This window comes from Delphinus delphis, chromosome 3, assembly GCF_949987515.2.
Source record: "Delphinus delphis chromosome 3, mDelDel1.2, whole genome shotgun sequence".
Taxonomy (NCBI): domain Eukaryota; kingdom Metazoa; phylum Chordata; class Mammalia; order Artiodactyla; family Delphinidae; genus Delphinus; species Delphinus delphis.
The window spans coordinates 13,390,581-13,416,348 of record NC_082685.1 but is presented as its reverse complement, the minus strand read 5'-3'; the positions used below and the strand labels follow the sequence as shown (position 1 = coordinate 13,416,348).

Below are 25,768 nucleotides of genomic sequence, written 5' to 3'. Positions count from 1 at the left end.
TTGCATGAGCTGTGCTCCCTGCCTGGGATGCTCTTTCTCCATGGCTGGCTCCTCTTCCTTCTCGATGTCTCACTGCTGGCTGCAGTGTCACCTCAGAGAGGCCTCCTGGCTAAAGTCGTCCTTTGCCAGCCTTACCCCTGTGCTTTTCCTTCCTCAACTTCAGTGTGTGAAATTAACTTGTTCATTTAATTGTTTCCTGTTCACTCTCTGCCTCCCCTACCAGACTGGGGACTCCTGGGGGCAGGGATTATTTGTGGCCTGCATCCCCAGGGTTCAGTACAAGGGCAGACACACAGTAGGTGCTCAATGTTTGTTGAGTGAATGAGTGGCCAGATATGGGTTGTTTGAGCCCCAGTCTGGGGGGCATGGAGAGCAGGCCTGGGGAGACACTCAGCGGATATCTGGGCCACTGCGTGTGGGCCACCTGAAGGAGACACTGGGCTTGGAGGCAGCAAGGCAGGGAGTCTGAGACTTGAGAAGCAAAATGGGTGGCAAGATGGATGGGCAGGGTCAGGGCTACACATCAGGTAGCAAGACCCCCTGTACGCCTCAGTTTTCTCAGATGTGGGGTCTGGGCTCCAGGTCAGTCCTGCCTGGGCCGGTTCCCAAAGTGTTGTGTGGCCTGTGGAGGGTCCACCTTCAGGGTGACACTGTCCCTGACTTCCTGGGGCTGTCATGAAAGGAGGAAGCATTAATTCACAGACATTCCATAGTGAAGATGAACTGTACCCCCAGCTCTGTACCAGGCACTTTCTGTGCCTCTGATTTTATTACATTTTCACAAAGGGACGTGTGTATATGGGGAACCAGAGGCCTGGAAGTTTGCCTAATGCTAACGTTTATCGAACGTTTACCAGGCACTCTTGGGAGGCACAGTGTAATCTTAATGTCAGCCCCATTTTCCTCCCATCTTACAGTTGAGAATACTGAGGCTTGAGAAGTTAAATCAGGCATCTGATTCCTGATAGTAGCCAGGCTGATGGCCTTTCCCGTCGTACAGACAGGAAGAGCATATCAGATGCCCTGACTCAGTTTGCTAAACACACCCTCTGTGCCAGTCCAGTGCTGGAAGATGCTGGGACCTCAAGGAGCCCAAGCCTGGGGAAGACAGAGCTGGACAGACACAAGAGAAGACCTCCTGAAGGAGGGGACGCTGGATTCTGCCAGGCAGGAAAGGCATTCCAAGAAGTACAGCCAGCGTGGGTGCAGTAGCATGAGCTGGGCCAGGCTGCTGAATGGGTCTTGAGTGCCGCACTCAGAAGGGGTTAGCGCCGAGGTAGGGGAGAAAGGGGCGCGATCGGATTTACATTTTGAAGGAGGGGAGCCAACTTCGAAGGCCCTACATCCAGGTACCGCCAACGCCCCGCCCCCGCCGCCCGCAACCCTGGCAACGTCCCGCCCCTCCGCCCGCGGCCATGGCAACGCCACGCCCACCAGCCAGCACGCGGGTTCGCAGGTCTTGCTTCCGCGTCGCTCGCCCCACCCCGCCAGGCCAGGCCCCGCCCCCGCGCTGTCCTGGGCGGGGTTCCAGGCCTCGTTCCCGGCCTCGCGCTTCCTCCTCGCCCCCCACCCCCAGCCCCGCGGCGCGTGCCCCGCCCCTCACCGCGGGGCTCCCGGGGCAGATACCGCCGTGAAGGTTCGCGTCCCGCCGCCGCTGGTTGCGCCCGCGCGCCTCTCGGGCCTCTGGCGGCGGCGGCGGCACAAAGGGAAGCAGCATGTCCGATCCTAGCTACTGGACGGCGGTGGCGGCGCCCGGCCACCGGAGCCGCCTGGCCAAGGGCGCGCTGCTGCAGCGCTCCAAGAGGTAGGGGGCTTCGCGCGGGCAAAGGCGCGGCGGCCGACCGAGCAGACACGAGTTGCCAAAAGTGTGTCTCGGCAGCGCGGGGAGGGCCACTGTGTCCGGCGGTAGGGGGAAGTGGGCGGATGCACTGGGATCCAGGTATCCCCTGGGGTCCCAGGCACCTTCCTTTCACCGCTCCTTACCCAAATTGGGATGTCTGTCCGCCGGGGTCGCAGCTCAGGTGGTGACAGAAGCAGCAGGGATTTGGGACTGAATCAGGATTCGAACCTGTCCTCTGGGCAGACCTGCGGAGGAGCTTACTGGAAAAACTGAGGCTGTTTAGTCCCTGGGGCCCAGTCAGCGGAAATGATGGTTCAGAAGCAAATATTTGCTGCGGGAGGATGGTGTGTTTGTCGGTTATGGGGGGGTGGGGGGAAATCACGGTGTTCTATCCAGAGCAAAGTGGAGTCTCAGTTTCTCCTGAAAGGCAGAGAAGCTAAGTGAGGGCTGTGAGCTCTGCTGGACCTGCGTTGAAATTCCAGCTCAGCCACTGTCAGGCTGTGTGCCTTTAGGCAGTTCCTTAACCTCTCTGTGCTTGAGTGTCTCACCAGTGCTTGGTCGGGGCACCAGAGGGGAGCACAGGCAAAGGCTGGGCGGTGGGACCAGCTGCTGAAGGACCTGGAATGACTAATCCAGGGTTTAGGCTCTTCTCCCAGAACCTGGGGAGCCACAGAAGGCTCATGGGCACCTCAGGGATCAGGTGCAGGAAACTGGCCTCAGGCGCCTCTTTTCTGACATAATTCTCACTCTCTGTTGTGCCACAGGGCTGGTTATTGAAAAACGAGGCAGCTTCTCAGGGTCCTGGGCCTTCTCCAGGGAGGGCTGAGCATACAGTTGGTGCTCAGTAGATGCTCGGGAATTGAACAGATGATAGATGATGCCCAGTTCCCCGTTGAGATCTCAGATTTGGTTGTTTTCAAGAGAGCCCTGCCTGAGAGCAAGAGGGAGGCTCCCAGTGTTTTTCCCAAATGCTGTTGGAAGTGAAAAATGATGCATTGGGGTGCAGTGTGGGGGTGAGGGGCTGGAAGAGGATGTGGGCTGTCGGATGTGTGTGTGTTGGGGGGGTGGTGACAGGAAGTTTTGCAGGAGCCTGTGGGTTTCGCTTTTGCTTTTGCATCTCAGACTAGAAGACAATCTTTGTGGCTGATGACATCTGTGGCCTCAGTTTTCCAGGCTGGGAAATGGGTGCAGCTGGTCTCTCCCTCCTCTGGGCTTGTTGGTATTGGCAGATGTCGGTGATTTAATTCGCTGGAGAGGCATTGCTTGCTCTCCCACCATGCACCAGGCCCTGTGAGTGATGTCAGGAGAAAGATGACAATATACGTACATGCCACAATTTACCCAGTGCCAGGCCCAAAGCTGAGCACTGTGTATGCACCTTTGCAAAGTATACAGATGGGGAAATAGGCTCAGCAGAGCAGCTGCACATGGAGCCGTGGATAGGCTGAACCCCTCCTCCGTGCATGTCTTGTCTCCTGAGCCGGTTGCTGACCTCACTCTCCTCGGCCTGCACTGTGCCTTCTGCCTGGGACGCCATTCCTGGCCCTGTGAGGCCCTGAGGTGTCATCTCTCCCTCCCTGAGCAGTTCTCCCGCCAAGGCTGGGCTGCGTTGGCGGCTCAGGCTGTGTGGGCTGATGCACTTGTCGAGAGAGAGCAATCGGAGCCGTTGCCGGGCGACTGCTGGAGTGGGTGGGGGGAACCATGTCGCTCCCAACTTCCCTCTGCCAGGGCGGGGGCTGGGGCCAGGGCCAGGGCACATATGGGAATTACTGGGCAAGGGTTGCGGGGGGCGCCTGGGTCAGGGGTCTGGTGGCCAGGAGGGAGCTGGGATGAAGGGAGGAAAACATGTGGGCAAAAGTTTGGCAGAACAGGGACTTCCCTGATGGTCCGGTGGGTAAGACTCAGTGCTCCCAATGCAGGGGGGGCCCCAGGTTCGATCCCTGGTCGGGGAGCTAGGTCCCGCATGCCGCAACTGAAAGATCCCGTGTGCCGCAGCGAAGATCCCACGTGCCGAAACTAAGACCCGGTGTACCCAAAATAAAATAAATAAATAAAAAAATAAATATTTTTTTAAAAAAAACATTCTTTGAAAAAAAAAAAAAGTTTGGTAGAACAAGAACAGGACCCAATGTGCAAGATGCTGGCTTTAGGGTTTCCAAGGATCAGATTGGCGTTTTAGGGGGATCTTGGGGAGGGGGTCTGCTCAGAGATTGGAGCAGTGGCCCTGGGAAAAGGTGCATAAAATGGAGTTGGCGCCTGCCTCAACCCACCTGTGGGTTCCAGGATCCTCTCCAACCTCTGCCTTATTTGCCATTGTTCCTGGCAGTGGCCACGATGTGGGCAAGGCTGTGGGGGCGGGATTGTGGAGCAACCTTCCCCCCCCGCCCCCCACCCCGACATTGCGCAGCATGCAGAACTTCCCCCACCAGAGATCGAACCCGTGCCCCCTGCATTGGAAGTGTGGAGTCTTAACCACTGGACCGCCGGGGAAGTCCTGGGTGTGGGATTGTGAACACAGAAGCTGGAGAAGCTGGGCCAGGGCCATGATGTTGCAGAGGGGCGGTCCGCCTGGGGAGCAGAGAGAGAGTGGTCGCCCCCAGCTTCCTGTCCTGCCCGGAAGCCATCACCCATGTGCTCCCAGCTGAGCAAGTGGTCCTGTGAAGCAGGAGTCCTGGACCTGAGCATGTGGCCCTGGACCTGAGCGTGTGGTCCTGTGAAGCAGGAGTCCTGGACTTGTCCCCACCTTCCCCCCCAACAGCTGCCGCAGCGGGAACCGCAAGAGCCTGGTGGTAGGAACGCCCTCGCCGACGCTTTCCCGGCCCCTGTCACCCCTGTCCATCCCAACAGGTGAGCACGGGGGCAAGCGGGGCAGGGTGGGAGTGTCCTGTCTCCACCCCCACTGACTCAGTTCCCCCCCACCTCCTCCTCAGCAGGCAGCAGCCCCCTGGATAGTCCTCGGAACTTCTCAGCTGCATCTGCTATCAACTTCCCTTTTGCCCGGAGGTGAGTGGTCTCCGGCTTTGGGGGATGGTGTTGACGTGATGGGCGAGGGGACAGGCAGGGGCATGCACCTGGTGGCTGGACCTGCCTCCTCATTAGCCTTTTCCCCACCCCTGGCCTCTGCCCTGCTGTGGTCTCTCCTCTGGCTTCCGCCCTTGGCAAATGCACACATGCACGCACGGTCTCCTGCAGCCACATCCCAAGCACAGACAGGTAATTTCTATGAGCCCTCCGGGAGGGGCAGGGAGAGGGCGTGGCATGACTTCGTCCAGGAATCACTCATTCACTGAAAGTTGTTAATTCACTTAACAAGACCTGATGGAGGACCTGTTATGTGCCAGGCACTTAGATGTCACTTATTCATTCAACAACGTTTATTCAGTGCCTGCTGGATGCCGTGCCCTACACTGGGGGCTGAGGAATGGGAGGCTGGACTTTGGCCCTCAGGGAGTCCTCAGTCTGGTGGGAGTGGCCAGCGTGTACTCACTCCAGCAGCTGCAACTCAGAGAGCAGCTTTGATGGGGGACGTACTGGCCGCTGGTGTCAGGGAAGACTTCCTGGAGGAGGCAGCTGAAGAACAAGGAGAAAACACACAGTGGACTTGCTCACCCTGTATTCCTGTTCTTGGCCTTTTCAGAAGGTCCTTCCTCCAATGGGGCCAGGATCAGCCAGCCACAGTGCTTGCCCTTGGTCCCCACAAGCTGCAGGGTCCTTGCCTTCCTTCCAACTTCTCATTCTCTCCAGGGCCGACGGCAGAAGATGGTCCCTCGCGTCCCTCCCGTCTTCTGGCTATGGAACCAACACGCCCAGCTCCACTGTCTCGGTACCCACAAGTCCTACCTTGGCAGGCAGACAGGGGAGTGCCAGGTTGGGGGTGGGGAAGACACGTCTTTGGGTTTTTTTTTTTTTTTTTGCAGTACGCGGGCCTCTCACTGTTGTGGCCTCTCCAGCCGCGGAGCACAGGCTCCGGACACGCAGGCTCAGCGGCCATGGCTCACGGGCCCAGCCGCTCCGCGGCATGTGGGATCTTCCCGGACCGGGGCACGAACCCATGTCCCCTGCATCGGCAGGCGGACTCTCAACCACTGCGCCACCCGGGAAGCCCCTTTGGGATTTTTTTTTTAAGGTGTTGGATAGTTATCCAATCAGCAAACCTCCTGGCTGGCCCCTCTGTGCCCCATTTTGGTCAATGTTGGGGCGTCCCTGAAAGGACCCAGCCTCAGCCCCAAGGGACTCCTGGTCCGGGATACACAGATATCCTCATCCTTGTGTGGTCAGGGAAGGCCTGGTCAGAGGGGGTCTTGGGGCTGCCAAGGGAGCAGGTAGGGAAGGCTTCCTGGAAGAGGGGACATCAAAGCTGGAGTTTTGAGGGATGCATAGGAGCCAGGCAGGAGAGTTACCATCTGATGACCAGCAGACAGCCTGAGCCTTGAGGGGTAATGCTGGGGTCCTGGCTGTGGCACTGACCATGAACCCATGGCCCCGATACCCCCTCCTGCCAGTCGAGCTCATCCTCCAGGGAGCGCCTCCACCAGCTTCCTTTCCAGCCGACGCCGGACGAACTATGCTTCCTGTCCAAGCATTTCCGCAGCTCAGAGAGCATGGTTGATGAGGAGGGCGGCCACCACTCACCTCGCCTTCGGCCCCGCTCCCGCAGCCTCAGGTGGGCCTCGACCTCTGACCTCAGCCCCAGCCCCTCCCTGGGCTGGCTTTGGGACCCACATCGTGGCTCCTCGTCCACCTTTGGTCCTGACCGTGCACAAGCCTGGCCTCCGGCCCTTGGCCCTCAGACCTGACTCAGCCGCCCTTCCCTGGGCTGTGTTTCGGGTCCCATGTCATAAGCCAGTTGTCCCCTCCTTCAGCCCTGGACGCACAACAGGGGCCTTCGACAATGAGATCGTCATGATGAATCACGTGTACCGGGAGAGATTCCCCAAGGTGGGCAGCGCCTGGCGGCTAGACCAGCCCCAGCTCCCTCCATGTTGCTGTCCCTCCAGTGGCACCTGCTGTCTTCCTGGCTGCGTCCCCCCATCTGTCCATTTCTGTTTTTCCCTATCTCTGTCTCAAACTCCCCCCTCCCCCACCCACACCTGTACACGTTGCTTCTTCTCCTCCAATCTTTGGACCCCATCGTCACATCTTCTCTCTCTCCCGCCCCCATCTGCGCATGTCGCTCCCCAGCCCCATCCAATGACCAGGTCACCCCATCTCCCCTGCTCCCTGCCCAGGCCACAGCACAGATGGAGGGCCGTCTGCAGGAGTTTCTGGCCGCCTTCTCACCCGGCGCCCGGCTGGCACTGGCTGACGGTGTCCTGGGTTTCATCCACCACCAAATCATCGAGCTGGCCCGCGACTGCCTGGCCAAGTCTGGAGAGGCTCTTGTCACCTCCCGCTACTTCCTGGAGATGCAGGAGAAGCTGGAGAGGCTGCTGCAGGATGTGCGTGGGGGCAGGGGAGCGCAGGGTTTAGGGGTCCCCAGGGAGGGCAGGGCAGGACCAAGGGCTTGCGGATGATGCTACCACCCATCTGCCCCCAGGCCCATGAGCGCTCAGACAGTGAGGAAGTTGGCTTCATTGTCCAGCTTGTCCGGAAGCTGCTGGTCATCATCTCGCGGCCAGCGAGGCTCCTCGAGTGCCTGGTGAGTGTCTTGGCACATGGCCAGGTGCCGGGCCGAGTCCAGGCACCCAACAGTCCTGCCGAGATACAAGAGACAGGCCCCATCGTATAGGGCTTTGAGAGGAATGCCGGGGGCTGCCGGGCTGCGGCGGGCTTCCCAGAGGAGGGGCCGGGAGCTAAGATCCCAGGGATGAGCTGGAGCCACTGGTGAGGATGCTTCAGACAGAGGGAGCGGCGTGTGCAAAGGCCTGCAGGTGGGACCAGGCCTCGGCTGACCAACCCCTCTGCACCCCCAGGAGTTTGACCCTGAGGAGTTTTACCACCTGCTGGAGGCTGCCGAGGGCCAGGCCCGTGAGGGCCAGGGCATCAAGACGGACCTGCCGCGGTACATCATTGGGCAGCTGGGCCTGGCTAAGGACCCCCTCCAGGGTGAGCTGGGGGTGGGGCAGAAAGAAGAAACTGGGGTGAGACTGCGGTGGAGCCGGGATTCCAACCCATGCCCACCTGACTCCAGAGCCGCCACACTGTCCTTCCTCTCTCTTTGGCCCTGTCCTCAGCCACCTGCAGGGCATATTATGGGGAAAGTGCCCAGGATTCCGGGGTAAGGTGGCCACAAGTTGGAGCCCCTGACCTGCCAAGTCCTCAAATGCTAAGTCAAGTTGGGCCAGGGTGCCAGGGGACCACCTTTAGCAGTGGCATTCACGTTGTCCTGTGAATTCACAAAGCACTTTCCCAATTTCATCCTACTGTGGCCCGGGAAGTGGGAGTCAGACGGGGCAGCCCATGGGCACGACCAAGGTGGCCGAGAACCCCCCAGCCAGGACAGGGGAACAACCGAGACATGTTGCTAGGGGAGCGTTGAACCTGCCCTGGTCCAGGGGTGGTTGGGGGAGCTCTGGGAAGAGAGGATATTCAGGCTGGGGCCTGGAGGATGGAAAGGTGTGCAGATTTAGGGGAGAGAGAAAATGAACCGGGCAGGGGGAATGGTGAAGGCAAAGATTCTGAGGTGGGTCTGTGTCTGGTGTGTTGGAAGAGCAGCAAGGAAAGGGGTGTGGCTGAGGAAGGAGGGGAGCTGGGGGGAGGCGACGGGGTAAGCAGGGACCAGCCGCAGTGGCCAGCGTCCACTGGGATTGGGCTGCCATTGTCCCCATTTAAAGCCAGAGAGACTGAGGCTCCGGGCAGATGAGATTGAGCTGGGGTTCAGGCCCAGGTGTGCCCGAGACCAGATCGCCCGTGGACTAGCCGTGTGGCCGCAGCCAACCTCTTTTCTGTCTCGTGAAGATGACGCAGGTGGCACTGTGGGTGGGCCCGGGTGTCAGAGGAAACACGAAGTGGCCAGGCAGGCAGGTGGCAGCTGAGGCTGCGGAGGCAGTCATCTACCCAGCACCGCGCAGTGGGCCCACTGACAGTGGGACGGGTGGGCTGCATTTGAACCCGGGCCTCCCTCACCCTGAGGCTCACTGCCTCATCTTAGCCTTGCTCTGTGACCGCAAGACACTGTCTTCATGGCCACCGTCACTGCTGTTGTTCACCAGCTGCACACTCCCACCCGGGGCCACCCCTCTGCTAAGCCCCAGGGCTGGAAACTAAGGGGGCTCGCCTGGGCCATGCCCTGAGCTGAGGAGGATGTTAGGAGCCATCACCCAGAGGGGCAGCGTCACAGCCGGTGTTCACAGGCCCAAGACTTGGGGCCAGGGTTCAAGGTAGGCTGAGCATTCGGAGCCTGGGCTTCCCACTGGCCCTTCTAGAAGGTTCCTTAGTCGTTGTTGAGCCCAGCTTCCTGGGTTTGACCGACACCTGGACGCAGTAGGGGCTGAATGACAGTATCGTGGGAGCTGGTCAGGGGAGGCACCATTTCCCCAGCCCAGGATGAGCCCTGGAGGCCTCCGGAAGTCTCTGGGTGGTGGAGGGGCGGGGCTCAGAAACCCCATTTGAGGCTCCTCCCTCATTTTACAGAGACGGTGCCTCTGAGTCACCTTGATGACAGTGGAGGACAGCCCCCAGCACCAGCACCGGAGTCCCCAGAAGTAAGACGCAGAGCTTTGGCGGCCCCACCTGTCTTGTTCTTTTGACGGTAGACCAGGTGGCCATGAGAAGGGCTGGGTTTGCTGTTTGCTGAGGTTTTGCATACAGCAGGTGCTTAATGAATGCCTGTGACTTTGGGGGGGGGGGTGGGGGCAGGTGAGACTGCCCTGCCATGGAGGTTGGGCAGGGCAGGGTTGGAGGGGGCACTGGAAAGGGGAGCTTTGCAGAATGTGTAGGAGTTTTCTGGAAGGAGGGCATGCATGGCTTAAGCAACAGCTCAAACTCGGAAGCTGAGTTTGACAAGTTTGTATAGGAGAAGAGGTAGCGTCAGGTGCCAGGACCAGCAGTTGGGACTTGGGGGCAGGAAGAACACAGCCTGCTCAGCGGTGGGGCAGGACCCTGACCCCTCTTGCTACCCACCCCCCAGAGTCGTGCCCTGGTCGGCCCTTCACGGAGGAAGCCCTGTGAGAGCGACTTCGAGACTATCAAACTCATTAGCAATGGGGCCTACGGGTGAGTCCTTGGGTACCCCGTAGACGCATTTCTCAGATGCCCATGGGGATGGTTGAAGCCCACACAGCCCCTGAGTGTGCAGACAGGGAAACTGAGGCCTGAAGAGGGAAGTGGAGGCACAAAACAGCAGGGGCATGGCCTTGGAAGGGCTTGTCCGTGATCTAGGTCCTTACTTACCCCAGGTGTTTGGGGTTCTAGGAATCTGGGGACTGAGCAAGGGAAAAGATGGCCACACGATGGCAGTAGCGTGCGCCAAGCATTCTTTAAGTGCCGCTTTGACGGATTTGCTTTGGGGGAGGGGGGAGGAGTCCCTCACAGCGTAAGACCGTTGTGGGGTCTGGGACGGAAGGGGGCTTGCAGAGGAGGCTTCTGTGTCCACAGTGGGGGGCTCTCTGGGTCTCAGAGCTCCACAGGGCAGGAGCGGCTTGGGGTCTTTAATAGCCCCAGCGTTTATCTTATCTACAAGGTATGCAAAACCAGCAGGCTCTAAACGGCTAAAAGTCTGCTTATTTGACTTGTAGTTAAAGCGATTTGAGTGTGTGCCAGCGGGGCTTTTGAGCTAACGGGTCTCAGTCGGCTGTGAAGAAATACACAACGTAGGGGGTCATCTTTGGCTCTTTATATGACACCAGGGAGAGTGGCTTAAACCCACGGGGTGGCCGCTTTGGGAGAAGGGAGGGCACAGCGCAGGCAAAGGCACAGCGGGTTGGGTTCTGGACCCAGGTCGGGTCCCAGTGCTTGCCGGGACCTGGATCTCGGGCCTCAGCGAGCCCGGCTCCCCCCCCACCCCACCCCGCCCCGCCCCGCCCCAGGGCCGTCTACCTGGTGCGGCACCGGGAAACGAGGCAGCGCTTTGCCATCAAGAAGATCAACAAGCAGAACCTGATCCTTCGCAACCAGATCCAGCAGGTCTTCGTGGAGCGCGACATCCTCACCTTCGCTGAGAACCCGTTTGTGGTCAGCATGTTCTGCTCGTTCGAGACCCGGCGCCACCTCTGCATGGTTATGGAGTATGTGGAAGGTGCGGTCACTGGGGCTTGCATGCCTCCAGAGCAATGGAGAGCTTACTCCTGATCCAGAAGGAATACCTTATCCCTCCTTTGATCAAGCCCACAGTCTGCTCTGTCCTCCATGGGGTCCCAGCCTGCCTTGGGGGGCCCTCAGTCTGTGGTGGGGGACCCAGCCTCAGGGAGTTGGAACTGGGGGATCCCAAAGAGAAGTGTGAGGGCAGGACCCTAGGGTATAGGGGTAGGATGGACAGCCTAGGCAGGAGGGACTGGTGGGCAAGGGTCTAGAGGCTAGAGCAGCGAAGGGAGGGAGGCGTGCGTCAGAAGGACTAGGGGGGTTGGGGGCCAGGGTGAGGAGTTGTGGGATCAGGTTTGCAGTTCAGGAATGAGCAGGGCCTTCAGGTAAGTGCAGGACATGCATTTAACCAAGCGGCTGCCGGGTGAGCAGAGGAAGCGTGCACTTAGGAGGCACCAGCTGTGTACAGGGGAAGGGACTGTGCACTTAACAGAGCTGCTGCCCTGCCAGGGGAAAATGAGAAGGCAGGGTCTGCCTATCCTCCCGCACCTCCCAGGTCCCCACCCCAATTCAGGACAGATTGGAGACACTTTCCAGAAGGTGGGGAGGGCACATAGGCACAAATCTGGGCACGGCTGTAGAGCCGAGGGCCTCTGTGAGCACGTCCACCCCTCTGCAGGCGGCGACTGTGCCACGCTCCTAAAGAACATGGGCCCGCTGCCCGTGGATATGGCCCGCATGTACTTCGCTGAGACGGTGCTCGCGCTGGAGTACCTGCACAACTATGGCATCGTGCACAGGGACCTCAAGCCAGACAAGTGAGTGGGCCTGGCTCTCAGGGGGCGGGGCTCAGAGTAGCCTGGGGGCGGGGCCTCTGAGTGGGTCTGAGACTGCTCAGGAGCCCCACCACCTAGATTCTCCTGGCATCAAGGGCCCCCTGCTGGTAGAAAGCAGGGATCTTGGCAATGTTGAGCACCTGGTGTGTACTGAAGAGAGCAGGTATTTAATAGGCGCCTGCTGTGTGCAGGGGAAGGACAGTGCACTTACCGAGGTGCTGGCCAGGCAAAGTGAGGGGGCACAGACTGGACAGGGGAAGGGACCATGCACTCACAGAGCTGCTGCCACACAAGGGAAGTGAACATGCACTTATGAGGCACCAGCTATATACAAAGAGCAGGGACATGCACTTTGCAAGACCTTATGTGTAGAGAAAGGGACTGCATGTCTTGAGCTTCTGCTGTGTGTTAGTGCAGGGAAGAAAGAGAGTCCTAGAGTGTTTATTTTATCCTAGTTTCTAGTAGCCACCTACTGAGTGCCCGGTGCTCTCTGGGTGACTGAAAAACGCAAGTGTGAGTGTAAATAATCCCTCATGCTTTGTAACCCTTTCATAATTTTCAAAGCACTCTTCCGTACATTAGTTGAGCACCTCCTGTGTACAGAGGAAAGGGCTGCTCTTTCATCAAGTGCCCTTTGGATACCAGGCAAGAAGTATGAGTTTCTCAGGTACTTGCCATGTGGAGGTGTGGACATAAGCGTTAAGAATCTGCATGTTTTCAGGGCATCTTGTAGTTTGCAAGTGGCTTAGAAAACAAAGCACCTGTATTTGGCACCTGCTGTATACCTGCGCCTGTGCTCACCGTTTTAAGGAACCCAGACGGCGGTATAACTAACTTCTCGCACACTGATGACCTTTTTGAGTTTATAAAGCACATTTTTTAGCTGGCGTGTATTTACTGGGCACCAGCCGTGGAAAGGTGATCAGAACCACAGTTATTAGGCAATGACTGTGTGTCAGTCCCCGAACACTGCAGCTATCTTCTTATAAAGTTTTTATGTTGAGGTCAGCATGCATTGATCACCTACTGTGTGTGCCAGGGATATGGGTCCCTTTCCGATGGAGGTACTTGCCGTGTGGAGGCGTGAAGAGCCCTGCGTGTTTTCAGGGCCTTAAGAGCCCTGCATGTTTTCAGGGCATCTTGTTTGCGAGTGGCTTAGAAAACAAAGCAGATGTGTGTTGGCATCTGCTGTGTACCTGGGCCTCTGTGCTCGACGCTCTAAGGCTGCTTGCTTGCCCATTGGGCCTCTGTGGGATCATCCTGGAGTGGGATCTTCCAAGTGTCCCCAAGGCAGGGCCTGCCCCTCCCAAGCTCAGGACCCTCATCTGAAAAACGGTGTGGGAAGGTACAGTCCTGGAGGGTTCAGGGAGGGATAGGCCCACACAGTAGGTGCTCGAGAAAAATATTTTTTCCTCTTCGCTTCGGAAAATTTCAAATACACCCCGAGTCAGGAGAAGGTACATTTGTTTGCTAGGGTTGCCCTAACAAAGTACCACAGACTCGGGGGCTTAAACAACAGAAATTTATTCTCACAGTTCTGGAGGCCAGAAGTCCAAGGTCAAGGTGTCAGCAGGGCCGCGCTCCCTCTGAAGGTGATGTGGAAGGATGTGTTCCAGGCCTTTCTCTAGGTTTCTGGTAGTCCCTAGGCTGTGGTGCTCCTCCTGTGTGTGTGTCTGTGTCCAAATTCCCCCTTTTTCTTTTATTTATTTATTTTTTACTTTTTAAAATATTTATTTGGTTGCACTGGGTCTTAGTTGCGGCAGGTGGGCTCCTTAGTTTCGGCCCACCAGCTCCTTAGTTGCGACACGCATGTGGGATCTAGTTCCCTGACCAGGGATCGAACCTGGGCCACCTGCATTGAGAGCTCTGAGTCTTAACCACTGGACGACCACAGAAGTCCCCAGAAATTTATTTTTAAATGGGCAGATGTCCCCCGGAGGTGCGTGAAAATGTGACTTTATAAAATAAAGCTGGCGCATATCATTTTATCACTTAAAATATTCATATCCTTAAGCTTGCAGGAGAACATGAACAGCAGCATACATGGTAGGTGTGTAAGTTTTAAAAAACTGGTGCGCCCGTGAGAGGCACAAATATTTCTGTACACAGCAGGTGCTAAAGACATGTTCACTTAACAACAGGTGCTTACAAAGTATTCAGTTTGTTAAAATCATGGATGCACGTACAAGAATAAGCTGTAGATCCCCCCCAGGAGGTGTTCACGAAACGTTTTCATGCCCAGTGGGGACGTGCTGTGATTCTCAGGAACTTAACGTTTGCACAGCGGAGTATACAGTAGGTGCTCAAGAGCAACACCAGATGCACCCAGTTGGTGCACAGAGATGTTTGCCAAATTTGTAATATTGCCCAAGACCCGCTGCTTCTTTCAATAATGTGATCATACACAGGCAGTGCTTTCTGATCCATGGAGGGATCGGGCCGCCTCCTGTAGGACCAAGTTCTGGGGGGGGGCGAGGGGGCGGGAACAGCCAGGCACCTCGGGCCCCCCAGCCCTGAGCGCACCACCCGCCTGCCCACAGCCTGCTCATCACCTCGCTCGGCCACATCAAGCTAACTGACTTCGGCCTGTCTAAGATCGGGCTCATGAGTATGGCCACCAACCTCTACGAGGGCCACATCGAGAAGGACACTCGGGAGTTCGTGGACAAGCAGGTGGGCGGGGCTGCCTCCCTCTGCCCGAAGCCTGAGCCCAGGACATGGGGAGACTTTGCAGCAAAAAGGAGAAAAGAAACTATCCCTGTAATTCTACCCATACTTTCTTCCCTGGCTGGGGGCGGTCTTTCATATCCCTGTCCCACCTGGCCCAGGTATGCGGGACGCCTGAGTACATTGCCCCCGAGGTGATCTTCCGCCAGGGCTACGGGAAACCAGTGGACTGGTGGGCCATGGGCGTCGTCCTCTACGAATTCTTGGTGGGCTGTGTGCCATTCTTCGGAGATACCCCTGAGGAACTCTTTGGCCAGGTGGTCAGTGGTGCGTTCCCCCTGCCCTGTCGCCCCAGGTTTAAGTCTCAGTCCCACTTTGGCTCCGGTCGGTGGTCCCCCTGCCTTTGCCGGGGAGGGGAGCAGGCCCACTTGTGGATTGGGCACCTATGGCGTGCCCGGCCCCAGCTGAGCCCTGGGGACACAGCCAAGGGCGAGAGGGACAGTAAGGGAGATAAATAAGCAAATTATGGAGCAATCAGAGGCAAAAAATGCTGAGGAGGGAAGGAAGCAGGGAGAAGGGAGGGGGCGGGGGGCGGGTGCAGGGGTGCTATATTAAATAGAGAGTCATGCAGGGCCACACTGGGTGACGTGTGGGCAAAGACTTAAAGGAGCGAGAGGGAGTCACAGAGATGGATGAAGGGAAGGTGCTCAGGGCAGAGGGCACAGCCAGAACAAAGGCTGTATGGGACCAAGCCTGGTATGCTGAAGGAGCAGAGGAGGCTGATGGCTGGGAGCATAGAAAGGGGAGGTGGTAGGAGGTGCTAGGAAGCGCTATCCCCAGTCCCTCATTCCCTCCTCTCATTTTAGATGAGATCATGTGGCCAGAGGGGGACGAAGCCCTTCCAGCTGACGCCCAGGACCTCATCACCAGGCTGCTCCGACAGAGCCCCCTGGACCGTCTGGGCACTGGTACGTAGGTGTGGGTGAGGCCCAGGTGGGTGGGATGGGGGCTGGGGTAAACAAGAGCTCTATTTGAGAGGCTGCATAGAGGAGGGGGACTTGAAACTGGGGTTTTGACGGATGCATAGGAGCTCACCAAGAACTAGCATAAGATTTTGAAGAGTAGCAGGTAGCTGGGTCTGGTTCAGACAAGGGGCACTGAGGCTGTGTGTATGAGCCTGCCAGGTTGCCATGGGCTGTGTCCTACGGTCCCCAAGGCCCAGCCCAGTGGATCCCACTGTCCCAAGTTTCCCCAGCCACCAAAATATTGATTAAGGGACTATTTAATATTCATGCAGCCACCCATTATGTGGCCACTACAGATCACAGTCAGGATGAAGCTTGGCCACTGGAGAGGACTATGGGGGCTGAGGTTGGGGAACAGGATACAGTCAGCTCTGCTTCATGCAGTCAGCTCTGCTCCGTGGGGTAGAAACATGTGGAAAAAGCCCCCTCCTAAGGTTCTGGGGTTTCTCCAGGTGATGGGATCTCAGAGTCCAGCAGAGGGAAGAGCAGGGCCTGGGTTCTAGCCCTAGCTTGGTTCCCCTATGGGCTCTTAAAGGATGGCTCGTTTCCCCTCTCATCTTTCTGGTTCTGTGTTGGCCAAGTTTGGGTTCATAATTGGCCCAGGGGGCCATGGGGGGTGGGGACCAGCAGGGCTCAGCCAGGCATGTCTGCAGGAGGCACCCACGAAGTAAAGCAGCACCCCTTCTTCTGGACACTGGACTGGGCGGGGCTTCTGCGACACAAGGCCGAGTTTGTGCCGCAGCTTGAAGCTGAGGACGACACCAGCTACTTCGACAGTAAGCAGGGGTCCAGGAGGTGGGCTGTGATGTCCCACGATCTCCTGGGGTGGTGAGGGGTGTCTAACAGGGTCTCCACCCCAGCTTGGTGCCTCACCTTGGGCCTGGAGCTTCCAACTTCCTGAGCTTTCCAAGAAGCTGGGGCATGTCTGCTGGCTGCCCCCCTGCCTGGATTTCCTATGCGTCTGAGCTCAGGAGGCTGTCGCACCACCTTGGGTTGCGGGAGGGGAAACCAAGGCACTGCATGTGGCAGCCCTTGCCTGGGGGTCCCCCAGCAGGTTCAGCCTCCTGAGTGTCAGCCCTGACCAGGCATGGAGCCCTGCCTGCCATACAGGAGGGTGGGGTGCCTCGCTCAGCTTTGGTGGAGGGGTCCCCTCGAGCACTTGAGGTGAGCTCAGACAAATCTCCTTCTCCCCACTCGGGGCTCTGGCCAAACACAGAGTAAACGCCCCCGGCTTCCAGTACCTCCTCCAGAACTTGATGTGTGATCTTGGGCATGTCAGAGGTCCTCTCTGAGCATCTGTTTCCTTTTCTGTAAGATGAGGGACATCCTTTATGTTTGAGAGGCACAATTTTACCTAACTCTGGGTAACCCATCTTAAGGGTGAGGAAACTGAGACACAAGAATGCCCATCCCCAGTCCCACAGCTTTTAGGAACACAACTGGGATTTATTCCCAGATACTAAATCTGCCGCCCAAGCCTCCTCTGGTCCTTAAACATACCAAGCCTGGTCCCACCACAAAGCCTTTGCCCTGACAGTGTCTCCCGACCTGGGAGGCCCTCTCCACATCACCCCACAGCCCCTGTGTCCACCTCCCCCAGCATCAGGTGGGCTGCACATGCCTTTCCCTCCCGCAGCGCGCTCAGAGCGTTACCGTCACCTGGGCTCTGAAGATGACGAGACGAATGATGAGGAGTCATCCACGGAGATCCCCCAGTTCTCATCCTGTTCCCACCGGTTCAGCAAGGTGAGCCTGGGCCCTGGATGTAGCTAGTGCTCAGGAAACAGGGCAAGATGTTTGGGAGTTTTTTTTTCTTTTTTTTATTGTAGTGAAATACATGTAACGTAAAATAGACTATTTTAGCTATTTTAAACTGTACATACAATTCAGTGACATTTAGTACATTCGCAGTGTTGTGCCACCGCCACCTGTATCTAGTTCCACAACATTTCCATCATCCCCAAAGGGCAACCTTGTACCCGGCTGCAGTCACTCCTCGTTTCCCCTTCCCCCGCTCCCCGGCAACCACTCATCTGCTTTCTGTCTCTATGCATTTCCCCGTTCTGGACATTTCACATACATAGAATCATACGCTATGTGGGACCCCTGGGGAATTCCCTGTGTCTGGCTTCTTAAGGTCGATCCGCATGGTAGCATGTGTCAGTGCTTCATTCCTTGTTATGGCTGAATGATATTCCATTGTGTGGTTGGACCATATTTTGTTTGATCCACTCATCAGTTGATGGACGTTTGGGTTGTTTCCACTTTGGGGCAATTGTAAATAGATCTGCTATGCTGGGTGTTATATTATAGCCTCATCAGCTTAACTTGAGTTCCTTCCTTTGTTTATAATTTGATTTAAAAACCTGCACTGCTTATGGGTCTGGGCCCCAGGCAGGAAACCCCAGCTGTGGCCCCTTGGTAGCCAGGCCGCTCTGAGCCTCAGTTTCTCCACCTGTACAGTGGGCTAAAGACTCTACGTCTTGGGCTTCCCTGGTGGCGCGGTAGTTGAGAGTCCGCCTGCCGATGCAGGGGACACGGGTTCGTGCCCCGGTCCGGGAAGATCCCACGTGCCGCGGAGCGGCTGGGCCCGTGAGCTGTGGCCACTGAGCCTGCGCGTCCGGAGCTTGTGCTCCGCAACAAGAGGCCACAGCAGTGAGAGGCCCGCGTACCACAAAAAAAAAAAAAAAAAAAAATCTGTACGTCTTTAGAGATGTGGTAAGTAAGCATCTGAGGAAGTGACTCAGGGAAGTGTCAGGCATGTAGGAAACACTCAACTAAGCCGTCCCCCACGAATGCGGTTGTTGTTACGGTTTTTTTGTTTCTGTTTTTTTTTTTATGATGTGGACCTTTTTTTTTTTTTCAGGTACTATCTGAATTTATTGAAGGGCTTCTTAATCTAGGGTTTGTGAACTTGCATGGGAATAAATTACATCTTTATTTTCACTAATCTCTAACTGAAATTTGGTATGTTTTCCAATTGTAATATAAGCAACAAATCACAGTAATATTAGCATGACCTTGACTTTGTCACCAATACAAATCATGGATTTTTCACATCACTCTGGAGTCGTTGTAAAATATCTTTCAAGTTCAAAACTACTTCAAAATTATGGTACTTATGAGACCTGCTAGATCTTGTTATTTAATGCATTACTAAAGAGGCACATATAGTACCATATTGCTGGTTTAAAAAATATTCTAATATTATTTTAATATAATCAGCCTCACTTGCAACCTGACCTATTTCATTTGATGCATTTAAAAATACTACTCTGAGGGCTTCCCAGGTGGCGCAGTGGTTGAGAGTCCGCCTGCCGATGCAGGGGACACGGGTTCGTGCCCCAGTCTGGGAAGATCCCACATGCCGCGGCGCGGCTGGGCCCGTGAGCCATGGCCACTGAGCCTGCGCATCCGGAGCCTGTGCTCCGCAGCAGGAGAGGCCACAGCAGTGAGAGGCCCGCATACCGCAAAAAAAAAAAAAAAAAAAAAAAATACTACTCTGAGAAGAGGTCTGTAGGTGTCACCAGTTTGCCAAAGGGGCTCATGTACAGAAATCCATGCTTGTCATGATGGTAGCAGCTCCTCCTCAGAAGCCTCAGGGGCCAGAGCTCTGCCCAGAACTCGCCTTCGTATGTGGACCATTTTTTAAAGTCTTTATTGAATTTGTTTCGATATTGCTTCTGTTTTATGTTTTGGTTTTTTGGCTGCAAGGCATGTGGGATCTCAACTCCCTGACCAGGGATTGAACCCACACCCCCTGCATTGGAAGGCGAAGTCTTAACCACTGGACTGCCAGGGAAGTCCCGTTACTGTTATTTTTAATTGCTTCCCAGGTCTACAGCAGCTCTGAGTTCCTGGCCGTCCAGCCCACCCCAACCTTTGCTGAACGGAGCTTCAGTGAGGACCGGGAGGAAGGGTGGGAGCGCAGCAGTGAGGGGGACTATGGGCGCCGGCTGAGCACCACCGAGGTCCGGTAGGTGGGCTGGGGAGTATAAGCAGGTCCAGCTTCCAAACCTGCTAAGAGGTGGAGCCACAAAGTCTTAACATTGGAAAGAGCTTCCCAGTGGCCCAGTAGAAAAGGGTAAAACATATTGGCCAGCCTGTCAGACCCCTGCCAATCTGGCCCCTATCATCACTCCCTTTGGCTTTGCATTCCTAACCACACTAAACCTAAAGCAGCCATGTACCATCACACTGCTAGGCTTTTGCTTGCGCTGTTTCCTCTGCCCAGAATACCCTTTGCTCATGAAGTCCCTTTCATCTTTCAATGTCCAAACTCACAGAAATAATCAACGTCTGCTAGAGGATGGGCGTTGGAAGCTGGGTTTTAAAAATTGAATAGGAGTTCTCTGGGCAGTCACAGAGGACAGAGCAGGCAGAGGGAACTCACCTTATATTTACAAATTATCTCTGACTCTAGGCTGAGAGTTAAGGTATGGTCACTAGGGGAGACTGGGTGTCCTGGGGTGAGGGCACCTGGCAGGTGTGACTCAGGCTCTTCCCTGCTACAGGCTGAGGTCCTGCACATCCTCCGGTTCCTCCTGCCACTTACCCTTTTCCCAGCCTGAGCGGGGCCCTAGCCCATCTTTCCTGAACACCATCAACCTGGACACGATGCCCAAATTTGCCTTCTCATCAGAGGATGAGGGAGTCGGCCCAGCTCCTGTGGGCCCCAAAAGGCCCGTCTTCATTCTCGGGGAGCCCGACCCACCCCCAGCAGCCACCCCAGTGTTGCCCAAGCCCTCAAGCCTTTCTGGTAGGTGGAATCCAGGGTGGGAGGGATGGTGTCATGGAGAGTTTCCCACAGGAGGGACTATTTGAGATGGGTTTTGAAGGATGAGTAGGAGTTCTCTAGAGACAACATTCACTTGTGTAACAAAGGCCTCAGTCTGAGGGTGATACCCCCCAGCTTCATTGGATTAGGATGGGAGAGAGGAATTGAACTGGGGAGCTCCAAGAGTGGGAGTTAGGAATCTGACTGGGGTGAGGGGAAGGCTTCTTGAAGTAGGGGACTTGAAGAGTGGAGCTTCCCAGGGAGAGCAGTGAAAGAAAGGTGTGCAGGAAGAGGGAATGCCTGAACAAAGGCCAGGAGGCTGGACTGTGTACACACCGACCAGGGAGGAAGGGGCTTTGCCTTCTGTGGGCAGAAGGGCCAAGTGGTGAGATGGGGGAGGGGCAGACTGACCCCTCGACCCTGCTGATCCCCGTAGCTGACACAGCTGCCCTCAGCCACGCGCGCCTACGAAGCAACAGCACCGGTGCACGACACTCTACGCCGAGGGCCCTGGATGCCGGCCGGGGCCGCCGCCTTGGGGGCCCGAGAGACTCAGCCCCTGAGAAATCCAGGACCTCCCCCAGCGGGGGTCGCGTGCCCAAGTCAGCCTCAGTGTCTGCCCTGTCGCTCATCATCACGGCAGGTGACGCCCATGGCCCAGCCTCGTCTTTGCTTGTCTGTCCATGTCCATTTTAACCACGGAGTAGGGGCTGCTTTGGCCAGCGGGAGATGGAGGGGGTCCCTCCAGGTGATGTGTCCCCAGGCACAAAGCTCCCAGGGCTGCTCTTCGGGGCTGAGCCCAGGAGATAGGAAGCAGCTGGGGAACTGGCATTCCTGGCAGCGGGCACTACATGTGCAAAGGCCTGGAGGGGAAGGGGGAGGGTGTTTGGGGCATTGGAGTGGCAGCAAAGCAGCCAGAGTGATCAGTGTGGGGACTTCCCTGGTGGTCCAGTGGTTAAGACTCTGAGCTCCCACAGCAGGGGCACAGGTTCGATCCCTGGTCCGGGAACTAAGATCCCACATGCTGCGCCGGGCGGCCAAAAAACAAAAACAGAAACAAACCGACTGATCGGTGTGGAGGGAGGGGAAGGTGCCTTGTGAGGGGACCCACAAGGGAGTGACCCCCCTCCCTGAACCTCGTCCCTGCAGATGACGGTAGCGGCGGCCCCCTCATGAGCCCCCTGTCCCCACGCTCGCTGTCCTCAAACCCGTCGTCCCGCGACTCCTCTCCAAGCCGAGACCCTTCCCCCGTGTGTGGCAGCCTGCGGCCCCCCATTGTCATCCACAGCTCGGGCAAGAAGTATGGCTTCAGCCTGCGGGCAATCCGCGTCTACATGGGTGACAGTGACATCTACACCGTGCACCATGTCGTGTGGGTGAGTTGGCCCTGGGATGGGCGGGAACAGCCAGACCTGGTTTGAGTTCCAGCTCTGCCCTGGCAAGGCGCTTCCCTTTTGGAGCTGCATTTGTTAGTCTTGGAAAGCAAGCGAGTACTCATTGCCTATGAGGTTTTGGAGCCCAGGGCAGGGAACTGATGCCACCTGTATCTTAATGGTCCTTGTCAGTTATGGGGAGAGGACTGGGCAAGAGGGATGGAGACCTCAAGGGGGCACAAAGCTCCCGTACAGTGTTTTGTTCTCTCTCCCCCAGCCCAGGACCTGTCCCCTCCCTACTGGTCTCTGAAAGTTCTGGGAAACCGGGCAGTGTGAAAGGCAGCAGCTTGCTGGGGGCCTGTAGCTGACTCAGCTGGGCTGGGGTCTCTAGCTCTGGGGCCCAGGGCACTGACCCCGCTATCTGCCCCCACCCCCAGAGTGTGGAGGAGGGAAGCCCTGCCCAGGAGGCAGGCCTGCGGGCCGGGGACCTCATCACCCACATCAACGGGGAGTCGGTCCTGGGGCTGGTGCACATGGACGTCGTGGAGCTACTGCTGAAGGTGCAGGCCCCCAACCCCACCCTCCACCCCAGAGCCTCCACCCCCGTCCATCCTCAGGGCCCCTGGATCTCCCAACACTGCCCACCCTCTGGGCTGCTCCTGTGACCTCCATCCCTACGCCTTGGCCTCAGCTCCCAATTCTGTGTGTTTCCCCCCATCCGACCATACCACTCCGCATTCGGCCCTGCATGCCCCGTCCCCTCTGCCTCAGAGCCACTCCTCCAGGAAGCCCTTCCTGCCCCCTGGGTGCCCCTTCTCCTGACCTTCCCTCTGGCCCACCCTGACTTTGTGGGGCTGGGGGTATCTGTACCATCTTGGCCTCCTGCCTCCCCTCAGACCAAGGGTCCTCAGGGGCTGAGGCCTAGAGGCGGGGAGGTGGACACAGGTGAGGAGGCAGACCCCTAGTTGGATAGCTCCTGGGACCAGTGGGTGGGTAGATGGCTCATTGGATGGATGGACAGATGGCAGACATCCATCTTTGGCCCAGTGAGTGGGGGGGTCATTAGGTAAGAAGCGGGTGGTTAGGATCCGGGGCTTCCAGTGGATGAGTAGATGGGTGGGTGGGTGCATGGACGGCTCGTTGGATGGAAGGCACACAGGCGACCCCTTGCCATCCCTCCTGCAGAGTGGCAACAAGATCGCCCTTCGGACCACGCCCCTGGAGAACACCTCCATCAAGGTGGGCCCTGCACGGAAGAATGTGACCAAGGGCCGCATGGCGCGCAGGAACAAGCGGAGCCGAAGGCGGGAGACGCAGGAGCGGTGAGCGGCGGCCTGGCTGCCGGGGAGGGTTGATGCAGGACCTGTGGCACATTTGGGCGGCCCGGGCCGCTGGGGGCAGGGGTTTTGAAGAATCTGGGTTCCTAACCCCAGGCGGAAGTCGCTCTTCAAGAAGATCTCAAAACAGTCGTCCGTGCTGCACACCAGCCGCAGCTTCTCTTCCGGCCTCCACCACTCCCTCTCATCCAGCGAGAGCCTCCCGGGCTCACCCACCCACAGCCTCTCCCCCAGCCCCACCACGCCCTGCTGCAGCCCGGCTCCCGATGCCCCAGCAGGTGGGTGCACCCCCAGGACCACCCCTTAGGGCTGTGGTGGTCAGCCCAGCGGGGGAGTGAGCAGAGTTGGGAGGCTGGAATGACCTGATGTGTGACAGCCTTAAAGGCAGTCTGGGATGGGCAGGGAAGGTTGTGCCCAGCAGACGGAACATCATGAACAAAGGGGTTCCAGACAGGAGAGATGTGAAAGCTAGACGGAGGCTAGGGAGAGGGGATTGGGGGATGGATCAAGCCGAAGAGCTGGGCTTAAATTGGGGGGCAGTAGGGAGCCATGGAGGGTGAGCCAGAGAGGGCATGGAAAGATTGTTCTGGAGCAGGAAAGGATGGTGACTTGGCCCAACCCTGAGGGTCCCCAGTCTGTGAGAGACAGCCAGAGGTGGACACCCCTAGTCCCACTGGGTTAGCATCAGACTAGAGAGACAGTCTGGGGCAATCCACAGAGGCAGGGAAGGCCTCCTGGAGGAGAGCCACCAGGAAGCCCTCCCTGCCTTCTGGGGACCCCAACTGCTATCTCTCCCTCTGGCCTACCCTGACCTCACGGGGCTGGGGGTATCTGTGCCATCTTTGTCTTTCTCAGATCAGGCATCCTCAGGGGCTGAGGCCTAGGGGTGGGGAGTGGACACAGGCAGAGCAGGGCCCTTACTGGATAACTTCCAGAACCAGTGGATGGATGGCTCATGGGATGGATAGATGGACGGTGGGCAGGTACCTTTGGCTGAATGATTCAGTGGGTCATTTAAGTGAGAAGTGGGTGAAGAGGAGCTAGGGCTTTGATGGATGAGTAGGAGTCCACCAGATCTAAGCCAAAGGAAGAGCCTGTGCAAACAAAGGAAAAACCAGGCCTGATGGGTGGCCACAGGGAACAGTGTGGGCTTTTGGCAGTCAGTCTTAGGGCCCCACCTCGAGGCTGGCATATTGAGGCTGGTGGCCCTGACCCTCCCGTCACCCACAGACACAGTGTCTCCACCCAGCGCATCCCCAAGCTCCAGCAGCCCTGCATCTCCGGCTGCCGCTGGCCACACCCGACCCAGCTCCCTGCATGGCCTGGCCACCAAGCTTGGGCCACCCCGCCCCAAAACCGGCCGCCGCAAGTCCACCAGCAGCATCCCGCCCTCCCCGCTGGCCTGCCCGCCCGTGCCAGCGCCCCCACCCCGCTCACCCTCGCCCCTGCCAGGGCACCCGCCTGCACCTGCCCGGTCCCCAAGGCTGCGCCGAGGCCAGTCGGCTGACAAGCTGGGTACAGGTGAGCGGCTCGACGGGGAGCTGGGGCGCCGCAGCCGCGGGCCAGACTCCGAGCTGGTGGTCATGCGACGGCTGCATCTGTCCGAGCGCCGAGACTCATTCAAGAAGCAGGAGGCTGTGCAGGAGGTGAGCTTTGATGAACCACCTGAGGAGGCCACTGGGCCACCCACCTTGGTGCCGCAGATCGCTGTGGAGGGCGCTGAGGCTGTGCCAGGAGCCCTTGGACCCTTTGAGAAAGACTAATCCCTCCTACCTATCCTCTCCCTGGCCTGGAAGTCAACGCATTTTTTGTGGAATGTGTTTTCCATAAATTGACACCTGGATGGAGACTGAGCCACCAGCCTCTGACACCTGGAAGATGAGAAGCGATCGCGTTTCTTGCTGGAAGGTGCCTCCCTCATGTTCTGGAGCCGATCAATCAGGGGGCCATAGGGGCAGGCAAGGGAGACTAGGGTGGCATTGTAAATAGCAGCAAATCCCTGCAGCTAATTTATTACGTTTTATAAGCGATAGCCAGACTGAGCTGCCACTGTTAAGGCGGCTGCCCAGGTCTTGTCCCATGCACTTGGGACTCATCTGTAGACCCTGCCCCCTGGGCTGAGAAGGAAGCACTTTGGACAAGTCAACGTGTATTCGTGTTTTATGGTTTTTCTGTACTTTAAAAATTTTTTTGTGTTACTTGATCCCACCCCTGACTCAAGACCCGCAGATTTGAAGGGATGCAGCCAAGCTTACCTGTCCAGGCCCAGTTTGGATGACTTGGAGATTCCGTAAACAATTCCCCTCCACCACAAAACAAAGTAATCTTGATGATGGACTGGATTCTGAAGGCTACTTCCTACCATCATAGCCTCCATCCCTAGGCCAGCCATGCTAGAGTCTGCCTCCAGTCCTATAGGCTTAGGAGGTGTGGGAACTGGGGCTTTGATATATGAGTAGAAGTTCACCAGATCTAGGCAGAGGGGTCACCTGCGTCACAAGCAGACACTGATGCCCCAGGAGGCAGAAGCCTCAAAGGACACTGCCGGGTAGGAGAAGACCCTGGACAAGATTTTTTGTATTTGATGCCCACCAGGGTGAGAACTTGACCATGATGTGTCTGAAACAGCCCCTGGGGGGTGCCCTCGATATGCCAGAGCCTTGTAGGGCTGAAATTCGAGTGAGAAAAATCCAACTGGGGGGCAGTGAGGCCCAAGTTGGAATCTTGGCTTCACTG

General features: G+C 57.2%; 1 protein-coding gene across 9 annotated transcripts in view; it reads left to right on the top strand.

The window, feature by feature from the left end:
* Positions 1-25,178, top strand: part of MAST3 (microtubule associated serine/threonine kinase 3) — a 36,931-nt gene extending 11,753 nt beyond the window's left edge. For 2 of the 9 annotated variants that reach the window (XM_060008070.1, XM_060008064.1), the window contains exons 3-28: positions 4,599-4,687; positions 4,774-4,843; positions 5,033-5,053; positions 5,585-5,663; positions 6,343-6,503; positions 6,703-6,778; positions 7,069-7,278; positions 7,377-7,478; positions 7,753-7,885; positions 9,413-9,483; positions 9,909-9,994; positions 10,807-11,015; positions 11,697-11,835; positions 14,394-14,526; positions 14,682-14,847; positions 15,387-15,488; positions 16,199-16,321; positions 17,182-17,291; positions 19,382-19,521; positions 20,060-20,304; positions 20,759-20,965; positions 21,472-21,698; positions 22,133-22,255; positions 22,881-23,017; positions 23,129-23,310; positions 24,263-25,178. In XM_060008070.1, coding sequence (XP_059864053.1) covers positions 4,599-4,687; positions 4,774-4,843; positions 5,033-5,053; positions 5,585-5,663; positions 6,343-6,503; positions 6,703-6,778; positions 7,069-7,278; positions 7,377-7,478; positions 7,753-7,885; positions 9,413-9,483; positions 9,909-9,994; positions 10,807-11,015; positions 11,697-11,835; positions 14,394-14,526; positions 14,682-14,847; positions 15,387-15,488; positions 16,199-16,321; positions 17,182-17,291; positions 19,382-19,521; positions 20,060-20,304; positions 20,759-20,965; positions 21,472-21,698; positions 22,133-22,255; positions 22,881-23,017; positions 23,129-23,310; positions 24,263-24,795 — 3,874 coding nt within the window. In that variant the 3' untranslated portion in view covers positions 24,796-25,178. Of the gene's footprint in view, positions 1-1,556; positions 1,805-4,598; positions 4,688-4,770; positions 4,844-5,032; positions 5,054-5,584; positions 5,664-6,342; positions 6,504-6,702; positions 6,779-7,068; positions 7,279-7,376; positions 7,479-7,752; positions 7,886-9,412; positions 9,484-9,908; positions 9,995-10,806; positions 11,016-11,696; positions 11,836-14,393; positions 14,527-14,681; positions 14,848-15,386; positions 15,489-16,198; positions 16,322-17,181; positions 17,292-19,381; positions 19,522-20,059; positions 20,305-20,758; positions 20,966-21,471; positions 21,699-22,132; positions 22,256-22,880; positions 23,018-23,128; positions 23,311-24,262 lie in introns of those variants that run through there. The other 7 variants (XM_060008068.1, XM_060008063.1, XM_060008067.1 and 4 more) reach the window with 6 other exon arrangements.
* The last annotated feature ends 590 nt before the right edge of the window (positions 25,179-25,768 follow it).